The 24,284-nt window shown below is 42.6% G+C and overlaps 1 protein-coding gene across 2 annotated transcripts in view; it reads right to left on the bottom strand.

Annotated features, from left to right (window-relative positions):
- Positions 1-24,284, bottom strand: part of FAP (fibroblast activation protein alpha) — a 185,783-nt gene that overhangs the window by 79,294 nt on the left and 82,205 nt on the right. For both annotated transcript variants that reach the window (XM_030209580.1, XM_030209581.1), the window contains 4 exons: positions 21,168-21,272; positions 21,010-21,080; positions 18,784-18,837; positions 4,892-5,016 (listed from right to left, as the gene is read on the bottom strand). In XM_030209580.1, coding sequence (XP_030065440.1) covers positions 4,892-5,016; positions 18,784-18,837; positions 21,010-21,080; positions 21,168-21,272 — 355 coding nt within the window. The remainder of the gene's footprint in view (positions 1-4,891; positions 5,017-18,783; positions 18,838-21,009; positions 21,081-21,167; positions 21,273-24,284) is intronic.

Below are 24,284 nucleotides of genomic sequence, written 5' to 3'. Positions count from 1 at the left end.
AAGCACATTAGGGTCATGGAGTGGCCTAGCCAGTCACCAGACCTTAATCCCATTGAAAACTTATGGAGGGAGCTGAAGCTGCGAGTTGCCAAGCGACAGCCCAGAACTCTTAATGATTTAGAGATGATCTGCAAAGAGGAGTGGACCAAAATTCCTCCTGACATGTGTGCAAACCTCATCATCAACTACAGAAGACGTCTGACCGCTGTGCTTGCCAACAAGGGTTTTGCCACCAAGTATTAGGTCTTGTTTGCCAGAGGGATTAAATACTTATTTCCCTCTGCAGAATGCAAATAAATTCATATACTTTCCACAATGTGATTTTCCGGATTTAATTTGTGATGTGCTATCTCTCACTGTTACCAATAACCTACCCTTCAATTATGGGCTGCTCATGTCTTTGTCAGTGGGCAAACTTACAAAATCAGCAAGGGATCAAATACTTATTTCCCCCACTGTATGTGTACACAAGTATGTTGATCTTTGTCAGCCATTTTAGAAATCCACAGGTCTATGTCTTTCCAAGCCGTCATTGTGCCAGATAACACATGCCAGTATCATTTTTGGGGCGGGAAGAGGGAGGGGTCAAAAATCACTGCAAGATTAACGGGGTGATCACCCCTAATTCCTCCAGAAGAGTTCTGCACAAAATGAGAACTTTTGTATAACCTAGATGTCCCCAGGAACAGGATGTAAATCCTGACATTAATTATTTTATTTATTTATTATTTGTTAGAATTTATTTACTGCCTTTTTGAAGGAATTCACTCAAGGCAATGTACAGTGAGAATAGATCAAATATGAGCAATAAGCAATTACAGCAGTAAAAATATTCAATTAATAATATAAAGTATGGCAAAGTATACTATTTACAATGTCAACACAATATGTAATGAAATATTTTAATTGATAGTGTAGGGTAAAACAAAGATGGAACATATAGATAGATAAGAGAGTAAGAAGAGTTAGAAAGTAAGGTGACTTATTTAAAGAAAGTTGCACATGGGGTCAGAGAGATGGTTAAATATTATCTCAGCTAGGGTAGGCCTTTCAGGCAGTGCATTTCAGAGTGTGGGGGCTACTCCAGAGAAGGCTTGTTTGCGAGTATCATATGTTTTTGTTTTTTGGTTTGATTAGGTTTTTTGCCCTATGCTAGACACCCAGAACATGTCCCCATGCAATATGCATATATTAATGATTTGAACATGCTTTTCCAGTCATTCTAAAATTGGACTTTAAACGTTTATGCAGTGTGCATGCCTAAATACTATGCATGTCCAAATTGTAACTAGAGCTTATAAAATAGCTGCCCATACATAGTTTGAAACTACGTTCAAAATAAAAGATAAAGGTTTAATAGCTTGGGATAGCACTAGAATTCTGTCAAAATGGTGCAGGAAGTACTAAACTGGAGGTTTTGGGGGGGTCTTTTACTAAAGAATAGCTCGAGTTATCTGTAGTAGGGCCCATAGGAATAAAACGGGCCCTGCTTCAAATAACTTGAGTTAATCTTTAGTAAAACACCCTCTTTCAGGGACATTTTTGAAAGAGAAGGGCACCCATCTTCCGACACAAATCGGAAGATGGGTGTCCTTCTCTCAGGGACGCCATAATCAAAAGCCGATTTTGGGTGCCCTCAACTCGCTGGAACAACCAAAGTTCACGGGGGCGTGTCGGAAGCATAGCGAAGGCGGGACTGGGGCGTGCTTAAGAGATAGGCATCCTCGGACAATAATGGAAAAAAGAAGAGCGTCCCTGATGAGCATTTGGTCGACATTACTTGGTCCATTTTTTTTCACAACCAAGCCTCAAAAAGGTGCCCAAACTGACCAGATGACCACCGGAGGGAATCGGGGATGACCTCCCCTTACTCCCCCAGTGGTCACCAACCCCCTCCCACCCTAAAAAAAAAAAATAAAAAACATTTTTTGCCTGCCTCTATGCCAGCCTCTAATGTCATACCCAGCTCCATGACAGCAGTATGCAGGTCCCTGAAGCAGTTTTAGTGGATGCAGTGCACTTCAGGCAGGCGGACCCAGGCCCATCCCCCCCTACCTGTTACACTTGTGGTGGTAAATGTGAGCCCTTCAAAACCTACCAGAAACCCACTGTACCCACATGTAGGTGCCCCCCCTTCACCCCTTAGGGTTATGGTAGTGGTGTACAGTTGTGGGGAGTGGGGTTTGGGGGGGGTTGGGGGGGCTCAGCACCGAAGGTAAGGGAGCTATGCATCTGGGAGCAATTTGTGAAGTGCACTGCAGTGCCCCCTAGGGTGCCCGGTTGGTGTCCTGGCATGTGAGGGGGACCAGTGCACTACGAATGCTGGCTTCTCCCACAACCAAATGCCTTGGATTTGGTCATTTTTGAGATGGGCGTCCTCGTTTTCCATTATCGCCGAAAACTGGGGACGACAATCTCTAAGGTCGACCATCTCAACATTTAGGTCGACCATCTCTAAGGTCAACCTAAATGTTGAGATTTGGGCGTCCCTGACCGTATTATCGAAATGAAAGATGGACGCCCATCTTGTTTCGATAATAGCGGTCTCCCCGCCCCTTTCCCGGGACGTCCTTTGAGATGGGCGCCCTTAGAGATGGTCGTCCCATATTCGATTATGCCCCTCTTTGTGTGATACCCTGTTGAAGACCTGAGTTTGATTCCTAGGCTGGGCCAGGATTCCCTAGGATTAGCCAAAGTTGAGAAGCTGTGACGATAGTGCTCATTGGCCCTGGAAGATCCATATTATCAGGGTTCTCTGAAGAAGCTATAGTTTGTGACCACTAAGTACATAAGTAATGCCATACTGGGAAAAGACCAAGGGTCCATCGAGCCCAGCATCTTGTCCACGACAGCGGCCAATCCAGGCCAAGGGCACCTGGCAAGCTTCCCAAATGTACAAACATTCTATACATGTTATTCCTGGAATTTTGGATTTTTCCAAGTCCGTTTAGTAGCGGTTTATGGACTTGTCCTTTAGGAAACTGTCCAACCCCTTTTTAAACTCTGCTAAGCTAACCGCCTTCACCACATTCTCCGGCAATGAATTCCAGAGTTTAATTACACGTGAAGAAAAATTAACTCCGATTTGTTTTAAATTTACTACACTGTATTTTAATCGCATGCCCCCTAGCCCTAGTATTTTTGGAAAGCGTGAACAGACGCTTCACATCCACCTGTTCCACTCCACTCATTATTTTATATATCTCTATCATGTTTCCCCTCAGCCGTCTCTTCTCCAAGCTGAATAGCCCTAGCCTCCTTAGTCTTTCTTCATAGGGAAGTCGTCCAATCCCCGCTATCATTTTAGTCGCCCTTCGCTGCACCTTTTCCAATTCTACTAGATCTTTCTTGAGATGCGGCAACCAGAATTGAACACAATACTCAAGGTGCGGTCGCACCATGGAGCGATACAACGGCATTATAACATCCTCACACCTGTTTTCCATAGCTTTCCTAATAATACCCAACATTCTATTCGCTTTCCTAGCCGCAGAAGCACACTGAGCAGAAGGTTTCAGTGTGTTATCGACGACGACACCCAGATCCCTTTCTTGGTCCGTAACTCCTAACGTGGAACCTTGCATGACGTAGCTATAATTCGGGTTCTTTTTTCCCACATGCATCACCTTGCACTTGCTCAAATTAAACGTCATCTGCCATTTGGCTGCCCAGTCTCCCAGTCTCGTAAGGTCCTCTTGTAATTTTTCACAATCCTGTCGCGAGTTAACGACTTTGAATAACTTTGTGTCATCAGCAAATTTAATTACCTCGCTAGTTACTCCCATCTCTAAATCATTTATAAATATATTAAAAAGCAGCGGTCCTCGCACAGACCCCTGAGGAACCCCACTAACTACCCTTCTCCATTGTGAATACTGCCCATTTAACCCCACTCTCTGTTTCCTATCCTTCAACCACTGGTTGAGGTCTGATAATAGAATGGTAAGGCTGAGTTGAGAGGAGTATATAGAATTAGTGGGAAACCTCCTGAGGAGAAACAACAGAACAAAAAATGGGAATGACCAGAGAAGTACCAACCAAGGGATATTTATTAAAAATCACATGAAAAAACATACAGTCCATAGAGATCTATAAAATCCATAAAAAACGTAATATCAAGACTCAATACAGTCCTGCATTTCTGTGCGTAATAAAACTTGCTGTCATGTTTTTCAAAACGGCTGCTTAGACTTACCGCAGTAGTATTGTGTGTCTCGGAAGTCTCGGCAGCCATATCTAAAACACAGCGGTGCCAGCGCTGCCATGCAGAGTAGCGGCAGTGGGCAGGAAAGAGTGGAATTCTTTCCTGCCCTTGCAGAAGCCACTAGACCACCAAACCCTTCAAGGTAGGTCAGGTGAGAACTGCAATGTACTGTGGCAGTAGCAGGCAACCGGGAAGAGCCTCTAGGCCCCCTAGATCCTCTGGGCCCTTGGGCACTGCCCAGTTGCCCGCATGGTCAGTTCACCCTGCCCTAACCATTGTTCCATCCCCTGCACATGTCCAAATAGCAGTAGAAGCAGTTGCAAAAGAATTTTGGGATGCTTGTGGCCATCATTACGCATTCTCCAAGGCCCTGCCTTCCACAGGCAGGCAGGGCTTGGCAGAATATATGTTGATTTCCTGTGCATAATTAGTAGATGCAAACTTTTAATCTTTGCACTTTCAGCTTGTTCAAAGAGAAGCAATATTAAACTGTGTACATTAAAACTGACTGCATAGTTTGCAGCTGCATGGGTTACTTGAAAATTACCCTAATAATTAGCTAAGCTATCTTCTATGACTCAGTTCAAAATAATAATAATAGCTTACGCTTAGGAAAATTGCACCAGAATAGAAAATATTACTGCTACTCTACTTTGAAAACTATTTGTTTTCTAGTTACATACATACCATAACAATGCAATGAGTAATATTTAGCATTTCTGCTAAATCTTGCAGTATAATATTGGCATTGTTCCTTCCTTACATTACAACTGATGCACTGCTTGCTTGAAGGACCACTTTTAATGTTAATTCTGGAGGGGAATTTAAAAAAAAAGAAAGAAACATGTTTATTACATGCAAATATTTAAGGGCCCAATATTCAGCCAGCAGCAATCAGCGTTATGCTGACTGATGACATTATCCCCGGAAATTCAATGCCAGGCCATGTCTGCACTAAAATACTGAGGGGCCCTTTTACAGAGCGGCGATAAGCCCAACGCGGGCTTTCCGCTCGCTCTTTCGGGACTGCCACAGCCCGATGCGGCTGCTGGTGGCAGTCCCACCCCGAGCGCATGCCATTTCCAGGGAAAAAAGGTTATCAATAGAAATCAAAACAAAATAAAACATGGAAAAGAAAATAAGATGATACCTTTTTTATTGGACATAACTTAATACATTTCTTGATTAGCTTTCGAAGGTTGCCCTTCTTCGTCAGATCGGAAATAAGCAAATGTGCTAGCTGACAGTGTATATAAGTGAAAACATTCAAGCATTACTATGACAGTCTGACAGGGTGGGAGGATGGGGGTGGGTAGGAGGTATGCATGCATAATATCAAAGCATATCATTGATATTCTAACAGGATGGGTGTGGATAGGTGAGGGGTGGGGTGATCAACAGAGAAATACAGCTTTATGGTTTATAATGGGCTAGGAACCCCAGATCCTTGTTAAGTCCTTTCTGTTGGGTGTTAAAATATTCAATCATTCTGACTTCAAAGGTCTTACGTTCTTGTATGGTTTTAAAGTTACCTTTCAGGATTCTCACTGTGAAGTCACTGGTACAGTGTCATGGTCCTGAAAAAAGAAAATCCCTGGAAATGGCTTGCGCAGAGGTAACCTGGTGGTAATCGGGCATCACCGCTCGCTGCCCAGTTACCTCCAGGTTAGCGCAGGAGCCCTTATTGCCACCTCAATGGGTGGCGGTAAGGGCTCCCTGTCGCATGGCCATGCGGTAAGAGTTCTCTTACTACATGGCCATGTGTGCTGGAGGCGTTTTTACCCACTGTAGTAAAAAAGAGCCTTTGCGTGCAAGAAAAACAGCCCCCGCTGCCAGCATAGGACCCTTTTTCCTGCAGATTTAGTAAAAATGCCCTTGAATTTCTTGTAGCAGAGACAGCAAAAGCATAGCCGGTTATGTGTGATATTCAGCATTTAACTGTCTATGGCAGTTGCTCCCGAACTTGGTCCTGGAGGCACCCCAGCTAGTAAGGTTTTCAGGCTGTCCACAATGACTGTTCATGAGAGAGATTTGGATGCTCTGCCTCCACTGCATGCAAATCTCTCTTTTGCCAGGATCTTTGGACGCTGTTCAAAAATACCATCCTGGAGGCCCAGGCCATACATATTCCGCGAATTAGAAAAGAAAGACGGAACTCCAAAAGACAGCCGGCCTGGTTGAAAAGTGAGGTGAAGGAAGCTATTAGGGCTAAAAGAAACACTTTCAGAAAATGGAAGAAGGAACCGTCTGAAAATAACAAGAAGCAGCATAAGGAGTGTCAAAGCAAATGCAAGGCACAGATAAAGAAGGCCAAGAGGGATTTACGAAAAAAAAGATAGCATTAGAGGCAAAAAAACATAGTAAAAAATTTTCAGTATATTAAAAGCAGGAAGCCAGCAAAAGAATCGGTTGGGCCGCTGGATGACCGAGGGGTAAAGGGGCGATCAAGGAAGACAAAAACGTAGCGGAGAGACTGAATGAATTCTTGCTTCGGTCTTCACCGAGGAAGATTTGGGTGGGATACCGGTGTTGGAAATGGTATTTCAAGCGGACGAGTCGGAGAAACTTACTGACTTCACGGTAAACCTGGAGGACGTAATGGGGCAGTTCGGCAAACTGAAGAGTAGCAAATCTCCTGGACCGGATGGTATTCATCCTAGAGTACTGATAGAACTGAAAAATGAGCTTGCGGAGCTACTGCTAGTGATATGCAACTTATCCTTAAAATCGAGCGTGGTACCGGAAGATTGGAGGGTGGCCAATGTAACGCCCATTTTTTAAAAAGGCTCCAGGGGAGATCCGGGAAATTATAGACCGGTGAGTCTGACGTCGGTGCCGGGGAAAATGGTAGAGGCTATTATTAAAAACAAAATTACAGAGCACATCCGAGGACATGGATTACTGAGACCGAGTCAGCACGGCTTTTGTGTGGGGAAATCTTGCCTGACCAATTTACTTCAATTCTTTGAAGGAGTAAACAAACATGTGGACAAAAGGGAGCCGGTTGATATTGTGTACCTGGATTTTCAAAAGGCGTTTGACAAGGTACCTCATGAAAGGCTACAGAGGAAATTGGAGGGTCATGGGATAGGAGAAAATGTCCTATTGTGGATTAAAAACTGGTTGAAGGATAGGAAACAGAGAGTGGGGTTAAATGCTTTTTAATATATTTATAAATGATTTAGAGATGGGAGTAACTAGCGAGTAATTAAATTTGCTGATGACACAAAGTTATTCAAAGTCGTTAACTCGCAACAGGATTGTGAAAAATTACAAGAGGACCATACGAGACTAGGAGACTGGGCGGCTAAATGGCAGATAATGTTTAATGTGAGCAAGTGCAAGGTGATGCATGTGGGAAAAAAGAACCCGAATTATAGCTACGTCATGCAAGGTTCTACGTTAGGAGTTACGGACCAAGAAAGGGATCTGGGTGTCGTCGTCGATAACACACTGAAACCTTCTGCTCAGTGTGCTGCTGCGGCTAGGAAAGCGAATAGAATGTTGGGTATTATTAGGAAAGGTATGGAAAACAGGTGTGAGGATGTTATAATGCTGTTGTATCGCTCCATGGTGCGACCGCACCTTGAGTACTGTGTTCAATTCTGATCGCCGCATCTCAAGAAAGATATAGTACAATTGGAAAAGGTGCAGCGAAGGGCGACTAAAATGATAGCGGGGATGGGACGACTTCCCTATGAAGAAAGACTAAGGAGGCTAGGGTTATTCAGCTTGGAGAAGAGACGGCTGAGGGGAGACATGATAGAGGTATATAAAATAATGAGTGGAGTGGAACAGGTGGATGTGAAGCGTCTGTTCACGCTTTCCAAAAATACTAGGACTAGGGGGCATGCGATTAAACTACAGTGTAGTAAATTTAAAACAAATCGGAGAAAATATTTCTTCACCCAACGTGTAATTAAACTCTGGAATTCATTGCCGGAAAATGTGGTGAAGGCGGTTAGCTTAGCAGAGTTTAAAAAGGGGTTGGACGGTTTCCTAAAGGACAAGTCCATAAACCGCTACTAAACAGACTTGGAAAAATCCAAAATCCCAGGAATAACATGTATAGAATGTTTGTACGTTTGGGAAGCTTGCCAGGTGCCCTTGGCCTGGATTGGCCGCTGTCGTGGACAAGATGCTGGGCTCGATGGACCCTTGGTCTTTTCCCAGTATGGCATTACTTATGTACTTGCCAGGCATTTGTGACCTGGATTGGCCACTGTTGGAAACAGGATGCTGGGCTTGATGGACCTTTGGTCTGTCCCAGTGTGGCAATACTTATGTACTTAACCAGTGGTCTATGATGAACCTTATAAAGATATGATAGGACTGACTTTTATGTGGCCCTATTTATGTTTACAAGTTTAGTTTGTTTCCAAGTTATTTGGTACTTAATATCTCACACATCATATATAGTATCTGAGTGGCTTACAAATCTAATATATTTAGAAAGATATGAAATAAAGAGAAATAGAAATGAAAAGGGGGGGTTGCAGTATAGGGAAGGAGAAAAACGGAACTACAATAAATAATAGAAAAGAAGGGACAGTAGATATAATAGGTAGGGGTAGTTACCATGGCCTATTAAGTGCTGAATATCGGCACTTAACCTGCCAAGTGCTGACTCCACCCTCAGAATAACAGAAAATTTCAACAGGGACATCAGTTTCAGCAGACATTGGACATAGTGAGTTGGTGGTCAACATGGCATGGAGGGAAAATGTGACAGCACAGAAACTATGCCCTGTTGAACAGAAAAAAAAGGAAAAAGGAAAAAAAGAAGAAAAAGATGGTGATCCTCTTTATTACTGTCAAGTGTAGGAGTCTTATCTGGCTCAGGGTCTTCCTCCTGCATCTCAAGCACCTATTCTGCTGGAAGCTGGTGATAAAGGTCTCCCACCTCCTACTCTCTGTTTGAGGTGGCAACTTTCAAGTGAGGAACAACCAGGGATCACTTCTTCTCCCCACTACCCATCAGGTGCCGGGGGGGGGAGGCAGGTGAATTCAAAGAAGCCCAAATTATTTTTAAGAGTTTGGATGGGTAAGGGGATGTCATCCTTGACATCAGGGCAATCAGGGTGTAGAGCATTGAAGGAAGGGGCACCATTATTTTTAAAAGCAATTGGGGATCAGAGTGGGGTTTGTAAAGGAATCAGGGTTGGGAACCAAAATTCTTCACTGATCCTTTGAGTCAACTATCTTGGCATTTCTGCAGCCAGGAATGTATGGTATTCCTAGGAGGGGAGGGAAATTTTTATTTTTCATGTGTCTCTATAACTTGCTCCTGGAAGTAGGTAAACAACTCCTCTGGCGTTATCTTTCTATGAATAAGACAACTTGTTAAATGTAATATAAACTGCATTATTCATTTTGCACAATAATGAGCTGTTTTGCATGCATTAGTATGCATTATAAAACATTAATTTTGTATGTTATAGTGAACTAACGTATATTAAGAGCAATTAGCACACATTAGGGCCCTTTTGCAAAGCTGCGGTAAGCACTAATATGTGCTTATTGCAGCAAAATATGGTTTACCACAGAGCACTCTGAGTCATCACATGGTAATTTGGGGAAGTGCATGTTACCCATATGCAAAAAAAATAACATTTATTTTTTAGCACTGGGGGTGGGTCTGGGAACAGAGAGTGGGGCTTATTCTGTGCTAATCAGGGAAAATTAGCGTGTGGACATTAATACAAAAATTAGAAAATTATTATTATTATTATTAACATTTGTATAGCGCTACCAGACGTATGCAGCGCTGAACACCTGACATAGAGAGACAGTCCCTGCTCAATAGAGCCTACAATCTAAAAATAATACAGTCAGACAAGACAATTAAGGGCGAGGGAGTACTGGGTGAGAAGGAACAAGGGGAGGCAATTGAGTAGTAGCTAGGAGCCAAACGCAGTGGTGAAAAGGTGGGTTTTCAGCATAGATTTGAAAGCAGGTAGAGATGGAGATAGACGTACAGGCTCAGGAAGGTTATTCCAGGCATAAGGAGCCACAAGGGAAAAGGAACAAAGCCTGGAGTTAGCAGTGGAGGAGAAGGGGGACGACAAGAAAGATTTGTCCAGTGAGTGGAGATCACGGGGAGGAATGTAGAGAGAGATGAGAGTGGAGAGGTAATGGAGAGCTGAAGAATGGATGCACTTAAAGGTCAGTAACAGAAGTTTGAATTGTATGCAGAAGCAGACGGGGAGCCAGTGAAATGACTTGAGGAGTGGGCTAGTGTGGGTATAACGATTTTGGCAAAAAATAAGTCATGCTGCAGAATTTTGGACAGACTGGAGAGGAGAGAGATGGCTGAGAGGAAGACCAGTGAGAAGTAAATTGCAATAATCCAAACGAGAGGTGACAAGGGTTTGGATAAGGGTTCTGGTAGCGTATTCAGAAAGGAAGGGGCGGATCTTACTAATGTTGAAGATAAAGAAACAAAAGAGAGGGAACGAAGTACAAACTAAAGTCCAAACAGAAAAACAGCACCACAGGCCTTTAAAAATGGAACACAGTTCTTTAATGAATGAGCCTTGACAAAAAGACCCGACACGGGCCATATTTCGGTGACTAGCACCTGCGTCAGGGGTCACAGTGATGACGTGGAAAACTTGGAGAATAACTCAAATATATTCCTCTACAAAATATTATTCCTTACCCCACGTCTCATATAGTAAAAGCTACAAAGCAACAAGGCACTTTCACATTCTTTATCCAGTGAAAGTGCCTTGTTGCTTTGTAGCTTTTACATAGTAACATAGTAACATAGTAGATGACGGCAGAAAAAGACCTGCACGGTCCATCTAGTCTGCCCACGATAAACTCATATGTGTATACCTTACCTTGATTTGTACCTGTCTTTTTCAGGGCACAGACCGTATAAGTCTGTCCAGCAGTATTTCCCGCCTCCCAACCACCAGTCCCGCCTCCCATCACCGGCTCCGCCACAGACCCCGCATAAGTCTGCCTTCCCCTATCCTAGCCTCTCAACCACCAACCCCTCTTCCCCCCGCCACCCAATTTCAGCTAAGCTTCTGTGGATCCATTCCTTCTGCACAGGATTCCTTTATGCCTATCCCACGCATGTTTGAATTCCGTTACCGTTTTCATCTCCACCACCTCCCGCGGGAGGGCATTCCAAGCATTCACCACCCTCTCTGTGAAGAAATACTCCCTGACATCTTTCCTGAGTCTGCCCTCCTTCAATCTCATTTCATGTCCTCTCGTTCTACCGCCTTCCCATCTCCGGAAAAGATTCGTTTGCGGATTAATACCTTTCAAATATTTGAATGTCTGTATCATATCACCCCTGTTCCTCCTTTCCTCCAGAGTATACATGTTCAGGTCAGTATACATGTTCTCTTCATACGTCTTGGAACGCAACTCCCATACCATCCTCGTAGCTTTTCTTTGCACCGCTTCCATTTTTTAAACATCCTTCGCAAGGTACGGCCTCCAAAACTGAACACAATACTCCAGGTGGGGCCTCACCAACGTCTTATACAGGGGCATTAAAACCTCCTTTCTTCTGCTGGTCACACCTCTCTCTATACAGCCTAGCAACCTTCTCGCTACGGCCACCGCCTTGTCGCACTGTTTCATCGCCTTCAGGTCCTCAGATACTATCACCCCAAGATCCCTCTCCCGTCCGTGTCTATCAGGCTCTCCCCATCTAACACATATGCCTCCCTTGGATTTCTACTCCCTAAGTGCATCACTTTGCATTTCTTCTCATTGAATTTTAATTGCCAAACGTTAGACCATTTTTCCAGCTTCTTCAGATCTTTTTTCATGTTTTCCACTCCCTCCGGGGTGTCCACTCTGTTGCAAATCTTGGTGTCATCCACAAAAAGGCAAACTTTACCTTGTAACCCTTCGGCAATGTCACTCACAAATATATTGAACAGAATGGGCCCCAGCACCGATCCCTGAGGCACTCCACTACTCACCTTTCCCTCCTCCGAGCAAACTCCATTCACCACCACCCTCTGGCATCTGCCCGTCAACCAGTTCCTAATCCAGTTCACCACTTCAGGTCCTATCTTCAGCCCTTCTAGTTTATTCAAGAGCCTCCTGTGGGAAACCGTGTCAAAAGCCTTGCTAAAATCTAAGTAGATGACGTCCATAGCATGTCCTTGATTTAATTCTCCTGTCACCCAGTCAAAGAATTCAATGAGATTCGTTTGGCACGATTTCACTTTGGTGAAACCATGTTGTCTCGGATCTTGCAACTTATTGGCTTCCAGGAAATTCACTATCCTTTCCTTCAGCATGGCTTCCATTACTTTTCCAATAACTGAAGTGAGGCTTACCGGCCTGTAGTTTCCAGCTTCTTCCCTATCACCACTTTTGTGAAGAGGGACCACCTCTGCCGTTCTCCAATCCCTCGGAACCTCTCCCGTCTCCAAGGATTTATTAAACAAATCTTTAAGAGGACCCGCCAGAACCTCTCTGAGCTCCCTCAGTATTCAGGGGTGGATCCCGTCCGGCCCCATGGCTTTGTCCACCTTTAGCTTTCCAAGTTGTTCATACACACTCTCTTCCGTGAACGGTGCTCTATCCACTTCCTTTTCAGGTGTACTTTTGCCAGTCCCTCTCGGTCCTTCCCCAGGATTTTCTTCAGTAAAAACAGAACAAAAGTATCTATTTAGCAAATTGGCTTTTTCTTCATCATTTTCTACATAGCGTTTTGCTGTATCTTTTAGTCTTTCTCCTTTCACTAATATACCTGAAGAAGTTTTTGTCTCCCCTCCGTACATTTCTAGCCATTTGTTCTTCCGCTTGCGCCTTCGCCAGACGTACCTCTCTCTTGGCTTCTTTCAGTTTCATCCGGTATTCCTCCCCGTGTTCCTCTACTTGAGATTTTTTGTATTTCTGGAATGCTAACTCTTTAGCCTTTATTTTCTCAGCCACTTGCTTTGAAAACCATATCGGTTTCCTTTTTCTCTTGCTTTTATTTACTCTCCTTACATAAAGGTCTGTGGCCCTGTTTATTACTTCCTTCAGCTTGGACCACTGTCCTTCCACGTGTTGTGCGATCTCGCAGCCATCAGCTCCTTCCTCAGGTATTCCCCCATTTTGTTAAAGTCAGTTCGCTTGAAGTCCAGGACTTTGAGTTTAGAGTGGCCGCTAACCACATGAGCCATTATATCAAAACAAACCATTTGATGGTCACTGCTTCCCAGGTGCGCAGCCACTCGGACATTTGATACACTATCCCCATTCGTGAGTACCAGATCCAGCGTCGCGCCCTCCCTTGTGGGTTCCGTCACCATTTGTCTGAACAGAGCACTTTGGAAAGCATCCACAATCTCTCTACTTCTTTCTGATTTCGCAGAAGGAACCTTCCAATCTACATCCGGCAGATTAAAATCTCCCAATAACAGCACCTCTCTTTTCTTCCCCAACTTCTGAATATCAGCGATCAGATCTTTATCCAGTTCCTCCAATTGTGTCGGGGGTCTGTAGACAACACCCACGTGGACCAAGGTTCTATCCTCTCTTTTTAAGGTGATCCATATCGCTTCTTCCTTTCCCCACTTCCCTGTCATTTCAGTTGCTGCGATATCATTTCTCACATACAGAGCTACTCCTCCACCTTTACGTCCCTCTCTATCCTTCCTAAAAAGATTATAGCCTGGTATGTTTACATCCCATTCATGGGAACCATTGAGCCATGTCTCTGTGACTGCAACTATGTCCAAGTCAGTCTCCAACATCAGGGCTTGAAGGTCATGAATTTTATTGCTTAGACTGTGAGCATTTGTGGTCATTGCTTTCCAACTACATTTCCTAGTATGTGTTTTGGGTTTAGTGATTTGTGATTTACTATATGAGACATGGGGTAAGGAATAATATATTGTAGAGGAATATATTTGAGTTATTCCCCAAGTTTTCCACGTCATCACTGTGACCCCTGACGCAGGTGCTAGTCACCAAAACATGGCCCATGTCGGGTCTTTTTGACAAGGCTCATTCATTAAAGAACTGTGTTCCATTTTTAAAGGCCCGTGGTGATGTTTTTTTTGTTTGTAGATAAAGAAACGACAGGTTTTGGCCATTTGTTGAATATGCGCAGAGAAGAAGAGAGAGGAATCAAAGATGACTCCAAGGTTACGAGCCGAGGCGACAGGGAGGATATGAGAGCCATTAACAGAGATAGAGAATGGGGGAAGAGGGGAGGTGGATTTAGGGGGAAAAATGAGAAGTTCAGTTTTAGTCATGTTAAGCTTCAGATGGTGTTGAGACTTCCAAGCAGCAATGTCAGACAAGCAGGATGAAATTTTGTCCTGGATTACGGTTGAGATTTCTGGGGTGGAGATGTAGATCTGAGAGTCATCTGCATAAAGATGGTATTGAAAGCCATGAGATGAAATCAGGGTACCAAGGGAAGAGGTATAGATGGAGAAAAGGAGGGGTCCAAGGACAGAACCCTGGGGGACACCAACTGAAAGCGGGATGGAAGTTGAAGAGGAACCACCAGAGTGAATGCTGAAAGTGCGAAGTGAGAGGTAAGATGAAAACCAGGAAAGAACAGGGCCCTGGAATCCAATCGAGGATAGCGTATCAAGGAGTATGGTGTGGTCAACAGTGTCGAAAGCAGCAAATAGGTCAAGAAGGATAAAGATAGAATAGAGACCTCTGGATTTAGCCAGCAGCAGGTCATTAGAGACTTTGATAAGTGCAGTTTCAGTAGAGTGAAGAGAGTGAAAACCAGATTGGAGTGGGTCAAGAATAGGTTGAGAAGAAAGGAAGTCAAGACAGCGGTGGTGAACAGCGCATTCAAGGAATTTGGAGAGGAAAGGAAGAAGGAAGATGGGGCGATAGTTGGAGGGACAGGTAGGGTCAAGTGAGGGTTTTTTAAGGAGTGGAGTGACAACAGCATGTTTGAAGGCCATAGGAACAGTTGCAATGAAGAGTGAGAGATTAAGGATGTGACAGATGACAGGGATGATAGTAGGAGAGACAGTGCTGAGTGGGGATAGGATCAGATGAACATGTAGTACATTTAGAGGAGGAAAGAAGAAGGGCAGTTTCCTCAGTAGAAACTTCAGAGAAGGAGGAAAAAGAAGAAGAGAAAGGAGAGTAGGGGGTGTGGATTAAGGGAGAGAGAGGTGGGGGGGGGGTTTGGATGAAAATTCAAGGTTAATCTTACGGATTTTATCGTGGAAGTGCTCAGCTAGGGTCTGAGGAGAAAGAGAAGGGGGAATTGGGATGGAGGCACTTTGAGAAGAGAGTTCAGTGTGGCGAAGAGAAGTCGAGGGTTAGAGCCAAGGGAATTTGTTAATTGGGTGAAGTAATCTTGTTTGGCCTGCGAAAGGGCAGACCGGAATGAGTTAAGCATGAATTTAAAATGAATGAAGACAGCAAGGGTGCTGGATTTAAGCCAAGAACGTTCAACAGAGTGGGCACAGGAACAAAAGTAGCGGATTTTAGGGGTTAGCCAAGGCTGGGGTTTGGTACACCTAGTAGGATGGGGCATGGGAGGGGCAAGAGTGTCTAGAGCAGAGGAGAGAATAGTATCATAGGAAGAAACGGCCTCATTGACGGATTTAGATAGATTGGTGGAAGAGAAAAGGTTAGAGACACAAGAGGACAGAGTAAGGGGGTCAATAGCTTGAAGATTCCTAGATGTGGGGGTTGAGATTGGGTGGGACTGGGGAGGAGGGTGTTTAAGTGTGAAGGTTAATAGGTGATGGTCAGAAAGGGGGAGAGCTGAGGAACAGAAGCTGGAGGGGAAGCAGTTGGAGGAGAGGATAAGGTCGAGACAGTGACCATTTTGGTGGGTAGATGCAAAGGAGCATAATTGAAGATTGAATGAGGACGTTAAGGCAAGGAATTGGGAAGCATAAGAGTTAGAGGAATCATCAACGTGGATGTTAAAGTCACCAAGGATGATGGAGGGGGATGTAGGTTCAAGAAAGAAGGAAAATTAGTCATTTTACCGCAGTGATAAAAATGGCCTTAATGTTCGAGAATGACCAAGGGCATGCTAAGGCCACTTTTTACCACTGTTTGGTAAGATGACCCCGCTGTATGATTTTAATGTGCTTTAATCCCTATTTAATGTGTGCTATTGCCACCAAACAGCTTGAAATCTTGAACTGAGCTACAACTGAAAAGAGGCATGAGCTAAATCCAAAATCCCTACTTATCCCTTCCTTTAGTAAACAGACCTTAAAATTTGTTAGTCGTTATGCTAGGGATGCAGAACTTGAAGCCTTGTGTGCCACAAGCAGGCTAGGTTTTCAGGATATTGCTAACATATATGCATGAGATATATCTGCTTGGATACTACCTCCACTGTATGCAAATCTATTCCATCCATATTCATTAGAGATACACTGAAAACCTGGCCTGTTTGTGGCAACCTTCCAAGAGATTCTATAATTTAAAGCCTCTTAGAAGGTTGCCATGTATGTAACATGGCTTGTTGTATTGTCCAGTAACGTTGTTTGTAACTACCTCAGAAGCAGGTTCTTTGGAACCGAAATGCCTTGATGTTTTGAGAGTGGGCATCAGGAGTTTTAATCATCTCCAGCGCTGTGTTCCCTTTGTGTCAGTTAAGTACTGGGGTCACTGATTTTTATTTCCATTTTTACTCTTAAAGTGGAATAAACAGTTGCTAAGAACCAAAAATAAAAAATAAAATTATACACTCGGCATTGGAGGCAGGTGATTATAATGTGTGCAAGTGCTACAGATCTGGAATAGCTGCGGGCTATAAGAGATCTCATAGCCTATGAAAATGGTATATGATGCCCCTGAGCCACCATTTTCTACAAAGTAAAAAATTTCTATAAAATAAAAATAAAAAATGTTCTGGAATAGAATTTAGGAAATGCACAATTAGTTAATATACATGTAGTTTTTTTAGTTGTTTTACACGTTTAAGGATTTTGCCATTTTTGCTCTGTTGAAGTACTTCCTTATATTGTTTTGTTTTCCCCATCCTCTGGTAACAAGTTCTAGAGCTTAACTTTCTCCTAATTGTTTTAAAAGTTTTACTATGTAACTTCCTAGCATTTATCCTATTCTTTGTACTTTTTGAAAGAGTAAACAATTGATTCATGTCAACCCATTCCAATCAACTCACGATTTTATAGACCTCTATCATAGCTCCCGTTCGGCCATCTCTTCTACAAGCTGAAGAGCCCTAACCACTTTATCTTTTCCTCGTATGAGAGTTATCCCATTCCTGTAATCATTTTGGTCAAGGTATAGTCACACTACAGAGCAATACAGAGACATTGTGATATTCTCTATTTCTTTTCTAATAATTCCCAACATTCTGCTGTTTTGGCCACCACATTGAGTAGAAAATTTCAAAATAGTATGCACAATGATACCTAGCTCTTTTTCCTGGGTGGTGACTCCTACTGCAGAACCTAGCATCATGTAGCTATATTTTGGATTATTCTTCCCAATGTGCATCACTTTGCACTTGTCCACATTATATGATGGTCAAGAAGCAGCTGAGAAAAGACCACAAAAAGTGGAGACAACACCAAAGTGCCATGGGATAGACAAAGTCAAAAACAAGGAGTGGGAACTGGATCAGGCTCTTCAAAACAGACTCAGGATTCTCAATGTGAAATTAGAGACATTTATTTGAGATGACTCGACAAGGTACCATGTTTCAGCACACACGTGCCTGCCTCAGGAGCCTTGATGCGTATATTTGACAATCACATCTATCCTTGACTATACGTCTTGCAAAATAAACATAAGCTGGTCTTTAAAAAGACCATTGATGAGTGAAAAAAAGTACGGATAGCATGTGCAATGCTGCCGTTATGCTGAAACACTTTCTTGCCTGTTCATTGGTTAAGCTCAAGAATTGAATTTGGATTTAGTGCACACCTTTCTCAGTAGTTCAAGCTGAGTTACTTTCAGGTACAGCATTTTCCTATCCTGCGAGGGCTTACAGTCTAAAAAAGCAATTTTATAACTGTGCATGTGTAGTTATGTGTACTAGGCGCACATAGGCACAAAGATAATTGGCACTTACACATGTATTTGCACTAAGTGCTATTCTATAAAGTAACATGTAAGTGTATTAACGTAAGTGAGAGCACCTAACTTTATGCACACAAATGGGGGTTTACACCTGTATTCTATGAAAGCATTTGTGCACACAGCTGCCATTTTAGAATTAGGGTTCAGTGCTTGCTATCAAGGCACTTAACATGTGGTGCCCAATCATAGAATCGCCCCCTAAGTTTGTACAATTATTACTGTATTGTATGTTTTTCATTTTCATTGGTTATTTATGGGTCTCCTGGATTTGGTTTAATGTTATTGGATATGTAATATTCTTTGATGTTTGTACTGTTTTAGATTGACTTTTAATGGTTTTATGTTTTGTATTTTTTTTGTTGAGAGGGTGTAAGCATTTTGTTTATATTTTGATTCAGAGTTTTCATGCTGTATTCCACTTTAAACCGTTTTGGGCATAAACAGATAAAAATGACAAATTAAATTATGGTAAACATTAGAATTACTCTATTATCAATAATAAAACTATATTAGTAATAATAGCACTAGTCTATATAAAGTAATAAAGAACAACTTACTTGTAAATATTCCTCCTTCCTGGGTATCCTTCAAATTCATTGCTGATGTAGTATCTAGAAAATCATCCATATATTATTGAATGCTCTGAAATTAAATATTAGTTCATTGGAAAGAGCATGCTTAAAACATGGCACAGATGTGTTTCTCTTCCTTCAGCGAGTGAAAATCAGTAAAGGAAATGGAAACTAAAAGTTATCAGGTAACTGTCAATTTTCACTGATTGAAATCAAAATCATAATTCTTTTACCCTCAATTATCCATGCTGAATTTTAGCAGACCCATACAGTAATTTCCAAGTTCTAATATGTGTACAGATAGAAGAATAGACAGATACACTGCTGATAATAAAGGAGAGGAAGCATCAATTTGAGCTACTGTTAAGACGTGTTATTTTACTCTTAACTCATGCTATTTTAGCACAGATCCCATTTTATGCAGTGAGACCCAGATACTAATAACTGGTGTTAAAAGTAAAATAACATGTCTTAACAGTAGAAGCAACTTCTCTTCGCCCCCACCCCCAAAGAAAAAAAAAGAATATGTGCCTGGTGCCTGCGAGACTGCCAGTAGAGTTTGGAGCAGCCATTTTGAGTCCACAGCCCACATGGGCAGGAGCAAATAAGGGCCTCTTCTGCACTGAGGACCCCCTGGACCACCAGGAAAGGTTAAGGTAGGTCCCAGAAGGCCTAGAGGGGTAGGGGGTTGGGGGGACCTTAGGACAGGGTCTATTGTATTTTGAGAGGGAGTCGATTGCAGTTTGGGAGTGCCTATTGCTCTTCACGGGAGTGGAATCAGGTGGGGAGGAATAAACATAAATATCTTATGCAGGTCCCTTCTAAATATTGTCAGGGACCCGCATATGTCCCAGTGGCCAGGAGTAGTACAGTCAGAGCTGGATATTCAATGCTGATGCCCAGGCATGGACCAGCATTGAATATCCAAGTCTAATTTAGCAGGCAATAGTCAGCACTGGCTGAATATTGACCAGAGTGGGTTTTTTCTGTCACAGCAATGTAATACTGTTTATTTGTGCTATCTAATTGAGCCTTTCTGTATAAAATGCTGTGAGAAAGTGATGGTGCCTCATTTTGTATGAATAATTTATAGCCTATTGCAGAGCTTGGTCCTAAACATGGACCTTTGTGATTGTTTGAAGAGCAAGACTGCAGCTGGAATCAGTGGCGTTCCTAGCGTCGACGACATCCGGGGCGGATCGCCAATGCGCCCCCCCCAGGTGCAGCGCACCCCCCCCCCCCGGTGAAATGACACCCCCCCCGGGTGCACGCCACTAGGGGGGGGTGCCGCGGCCTGCGCCTGTCAGCTGCAAGTTCGAATCGCTACGCTAAATTCTCTTGTTAGCTGCAGCTCCCTCCCTCTGCCCCAGAACAGGAAGTAACCTGTTCCGGGGCAGAGGGAGGGAGCTGCAGCGAATGAGAGAATTTAGCGTAGCGATTTGAACTCGCAGCCGACAGGCACGCGCCGCGGCACCCCCCAGCAGTGTGCACCCGGGGCGGACTGCCCCCCCCCCCCTTGGTACGCCACTGGCTGGAATGGCACTCTAAAAAGCTTATGAAAGGAATTTGAAAATGCATTACTATATGTTATTTTCTGCAAATGTGTTTTTTGTAGACCTATAATTATACCAGCAGTAACCATTGCACTATTGAACTTGATTAACCAGACCTTAATGACTCACATGCTAATGAAGGAACACAAGATGCTAATTAGGCTTTAGCAAGCATGTGAAAATAGTATTATATTTGCCTATTTATTTAAATGTTTGTTTGTTTGGGGGAAATTTCTCTCTTGCTTGCACATGCTTGCTAAGGCCTAAAATATAACACCTGCCAGAAACCAGGTGTTCACTTTTTAGCTCACATGCTATTTGACATTCTCAGCTAATATCCTGTGTGATGCCTAATGAGATACAGATGGAAGAAATGCGACTAATAGAGAAGCAGAGGTGGGAGATGTAGAATAGAAGATAGGGAGGAGAGCACAGAAATAGAAAATAGAGACATCAAATCTGAGTTCAACACTTCCAGAAACATCCACAAGAAAAGATAATATTCATTTCAATATTGAGTATATTCAACACTACAAATGATGTTTATATGTTGCAAGATTGACATTATTAAGCATAAAAGCAGCGCTATATTATATATATGTAATTCATATTTTGATTAAAAGTGTTGTTTTTCTAGAGAACAACACAAAATACTTACATTGTGTCATCTGTTACTGTTAAAATATATATGGCTTCCCATTTTCCACTTGTAATTGGTAATGCATTAGCCTTAAAAAGAAATTTGTCATAAATATTTGCATTTAAGAAGCCAAAAGTACTGAATTAGAATACTTTAGATCAAGTCTTTGTACTTACTATGGAGTCATTAATATAATGAATATGTTTATAGCCTTCCTTATCACTTATTATTTTGTAGTATGATCTGCTGTCTGAAGTGAAAACTGGCAGTGAAATGTAGAACTGAAACACAAAAGAAACATTACTAATGATATTTGCAACATGGCACTGATGAAAATAGTCAATATCCAGGAAGAAAACAGAAAAACCCCTAAGACAAAAATGTTGCACAACAAAATAGGGGTGGGTCACTAACCTCTAGCAACCAAAAAATATGTTCACAAACTTTTATTGTCAAAATATGGAGGAGTGGCCTAGTGGTTAGGGTGGTGGACTTTGGTCCTGGGGAACTGAGTTTGATTCCCACTTCAGGCACAGGCAGCTCCTTGTGACTCTGGGCAAGTCACTTAACCCTCCATTGCCCCAGGTACAAATAAGTACCTGTAAGCCGCATTGAGCCTGCCATGAGTGGGAAAGTGCGGGGTACAAATGTAACAAAAACAAAAACAAAGCACTTCACATGAAAAGACCCAACACAAGACCGTGTTTCGGCAGAGAAACACCTGCCTCAGGAGTCATGTACACTGTTGGCAACAGTGAAGAGTAATGCTGAAGCAAATGTGCTAAATAAACACTGCTATAGACATCACCGATGATCCTCACTAAGACAAAAAGAAGATCTCCTAGTTACAATTCAACCAGCACAGTGCAGGACTACAGCAGTGTCTATTTAAGATACTGCTGAGTCTTAGCTAGCTACTCCTTACCGGCAGGTTTCTACCCCCATTGCGGACGCCTTCTCGGCAGCTAAAATGCTGATCTCTCCTGCACAGCCGCATGAAGCATCAACTATAGGGGATACTGAAATCAGCCTGAGCCCTGATCAGCAGCAATCATCTCCCCCTCCAGCGTTGGACCTTAAAATGCCTTGATAAAAATATATGAATGAGAATGCCTCAGACCCACTTTCTCATTCATATATTTTCATCCAAGCGGTTTAAGGTCCATATTTTATGTTGATATGCATGTTTTGGGGAACTCAGTGATTAAAAAGGTTTTTTTAGAAGATTCACACATTATTTCATTGATTCTTGAAGGTAGCCACTGCATATACAGGGGCCCTTTTACAAAGGCGTGCTGAAAAATAGCCTGCGGTAGTGTAGATGCATGTTTTGGGTGCACACAGAATCATTTTTCAGCGCACCGATAAAAAATGCCTTTTTTAAATTTTTTCCAAAAATGGACATGCAGCAAAATGAAAATTGCTGCGCATCCATTTGGGTCTGAGACCTTACTGCCAGCCATTGACCTAGCGGTAAAGTCTAATGGGGTAACTGGGCAGTAATAACCTACGTGCATCAAATGCCACTTGGCACGCACCCAATACACGCGTCCGAAAATAAAAATTATTTTTTGGATGCACAGATCGGACGCACAGCAAAAATGAAATTACCGTAAGTGGTAGCCGGGTGGTAACTCCATTTTGGCTTGCGTTGGGCGCACGTAGATGCTTATGCAGCTTAGTAAACGGGCCCCACAGTTTCTTATAATTTTAGAACCTATACTTAAGGCAGGTTATTTTGTATTAAAATTATAGAAATGTTATTAAGGAAACTATTTACATGTGATCTTTATATGTCAACAGGGAATTGCAGTATATATTGACCACTTATGAATTTACCAGTGAATATATTTGGAAAACAGTGTGGTAATGTTTCTGTTTCTATTTTGGCGTCTTTTATTTGATAGATGGTCAACTGATGTTTTTATTGATTTTTATGTTTAGATTTATACGTATTTGTATTTATTGTTTGTAGACCCCTGATGACGGTTATCCTAAACTTGGCCAGGTTGGGTTTAGTTTCCATTAAAGTTAATTTGAGTGAACTTTTGCTGACTGATCCTTCCTTGGATCACTGCTGCTATTTGTACTCTCTGCTTGGATACTGTAGCGGGTTGTCTCCTGTTTTGATCCTGCCAAAATTTGGGCACCAGACAAATCTTCACAAAGCGCTATTCTATAAAGAGCACACTGAGTTGAGAGTTCTTTATAAAACAGAGCTTAGAGCTCATCCCTGCATCCAAATTTGGCGCCGGTATGTATGCTAGCTGAAACCCCCTATGTGAAGAAATGGCAGGGGATGTACACATTGAAAACTAAAGTTCCTCAAAGAATAATTGTGAAAAGATAATGGTTGCTCTCAGTTATCTAAGCCATGGTGCCCCCACACTTTAAGCTTCTAAGGCAAACAAGAACTATGAGCCTTTTGTATAGGGCTCTCATTTGCTGCCTAGATACATCCCCAAGCAAAACAAAATCTTAAATGAAATAACCAAACACAAAAATGTGTACATCCGCTGCAAATCAGAAACACGAGTGTCGCCTGCAAGTAAATAAAGTGCATAGAATAAACTTTATTGAGAAAAAATATTTGTCTTTCAAAAATAGTATTTATCTTGTGCCAAATAGCAATTGAAAATGTAACAGGTAGCTAAAAGCTCTCCCACCGTTAGAGTTATTGTTCTACCTCTTTGGTTATCTTGTTGGATTTATTGGGCACCCAGCTCTTGGCATTTGGGCACATGAATGGAAGTATTCTGTAACTCCACATATAGATTTTTGGAATGCCTCTACCATACCCCTGGCCATACCCCCCACCCCCTTTTGAGTTGTGCACTAGGGGATTTAGGTGCACAGGGTTATCAGGATACAATGAGGAGGGTCAAAGTACACGGTACATACAATCCAAAAAAGAAGCACAAAGGGCTTACATTTTGAGTAACAGCTCATGTGATTACTGCTGATATTAACCCCTGAGGCAGGCATTGTTGTATGCCAAAACACGGCCTGTGTCAGGTCATAAATAAAGCACATTTGTACCATTCTTGAGAGCCATATGTGTTTCTCTTTTGGTGCACAGGCTATAGAATTACCTGCAATAATTGATTGTTAACATCAATTTATTAGAAACATAGAAGCATGACTCCAGATAAGGGCCAAAAGGCCAATCCAGCCTGCCCATCCTCAGTAGCCACTAACTCTTCCTTTCCTAAGGGATCCCACATGCCTGTCCCACACTTTCTTACATTCTGACATAGTCCTCATCTCCATAACCTTCACCAGGAGGCCATTCC

Source organism: Microcaecilia unicolor, chromosome 7, assembly GCF_901765095.1.
Source record: "Microcaecilia unicolor chromosome 7, aMicUni1.1, whole genome shotgun sequence".
Lineage (NCBI taxonomy): Eukaryota > Metazoa > Chordata > Amphibia > Gymnophiona > Siphonopidae > Microcaecilia > Microcaecilia unicolor.
This window is presented reverse-complemented; position numbering and strand designations above follow the sequence as displayed.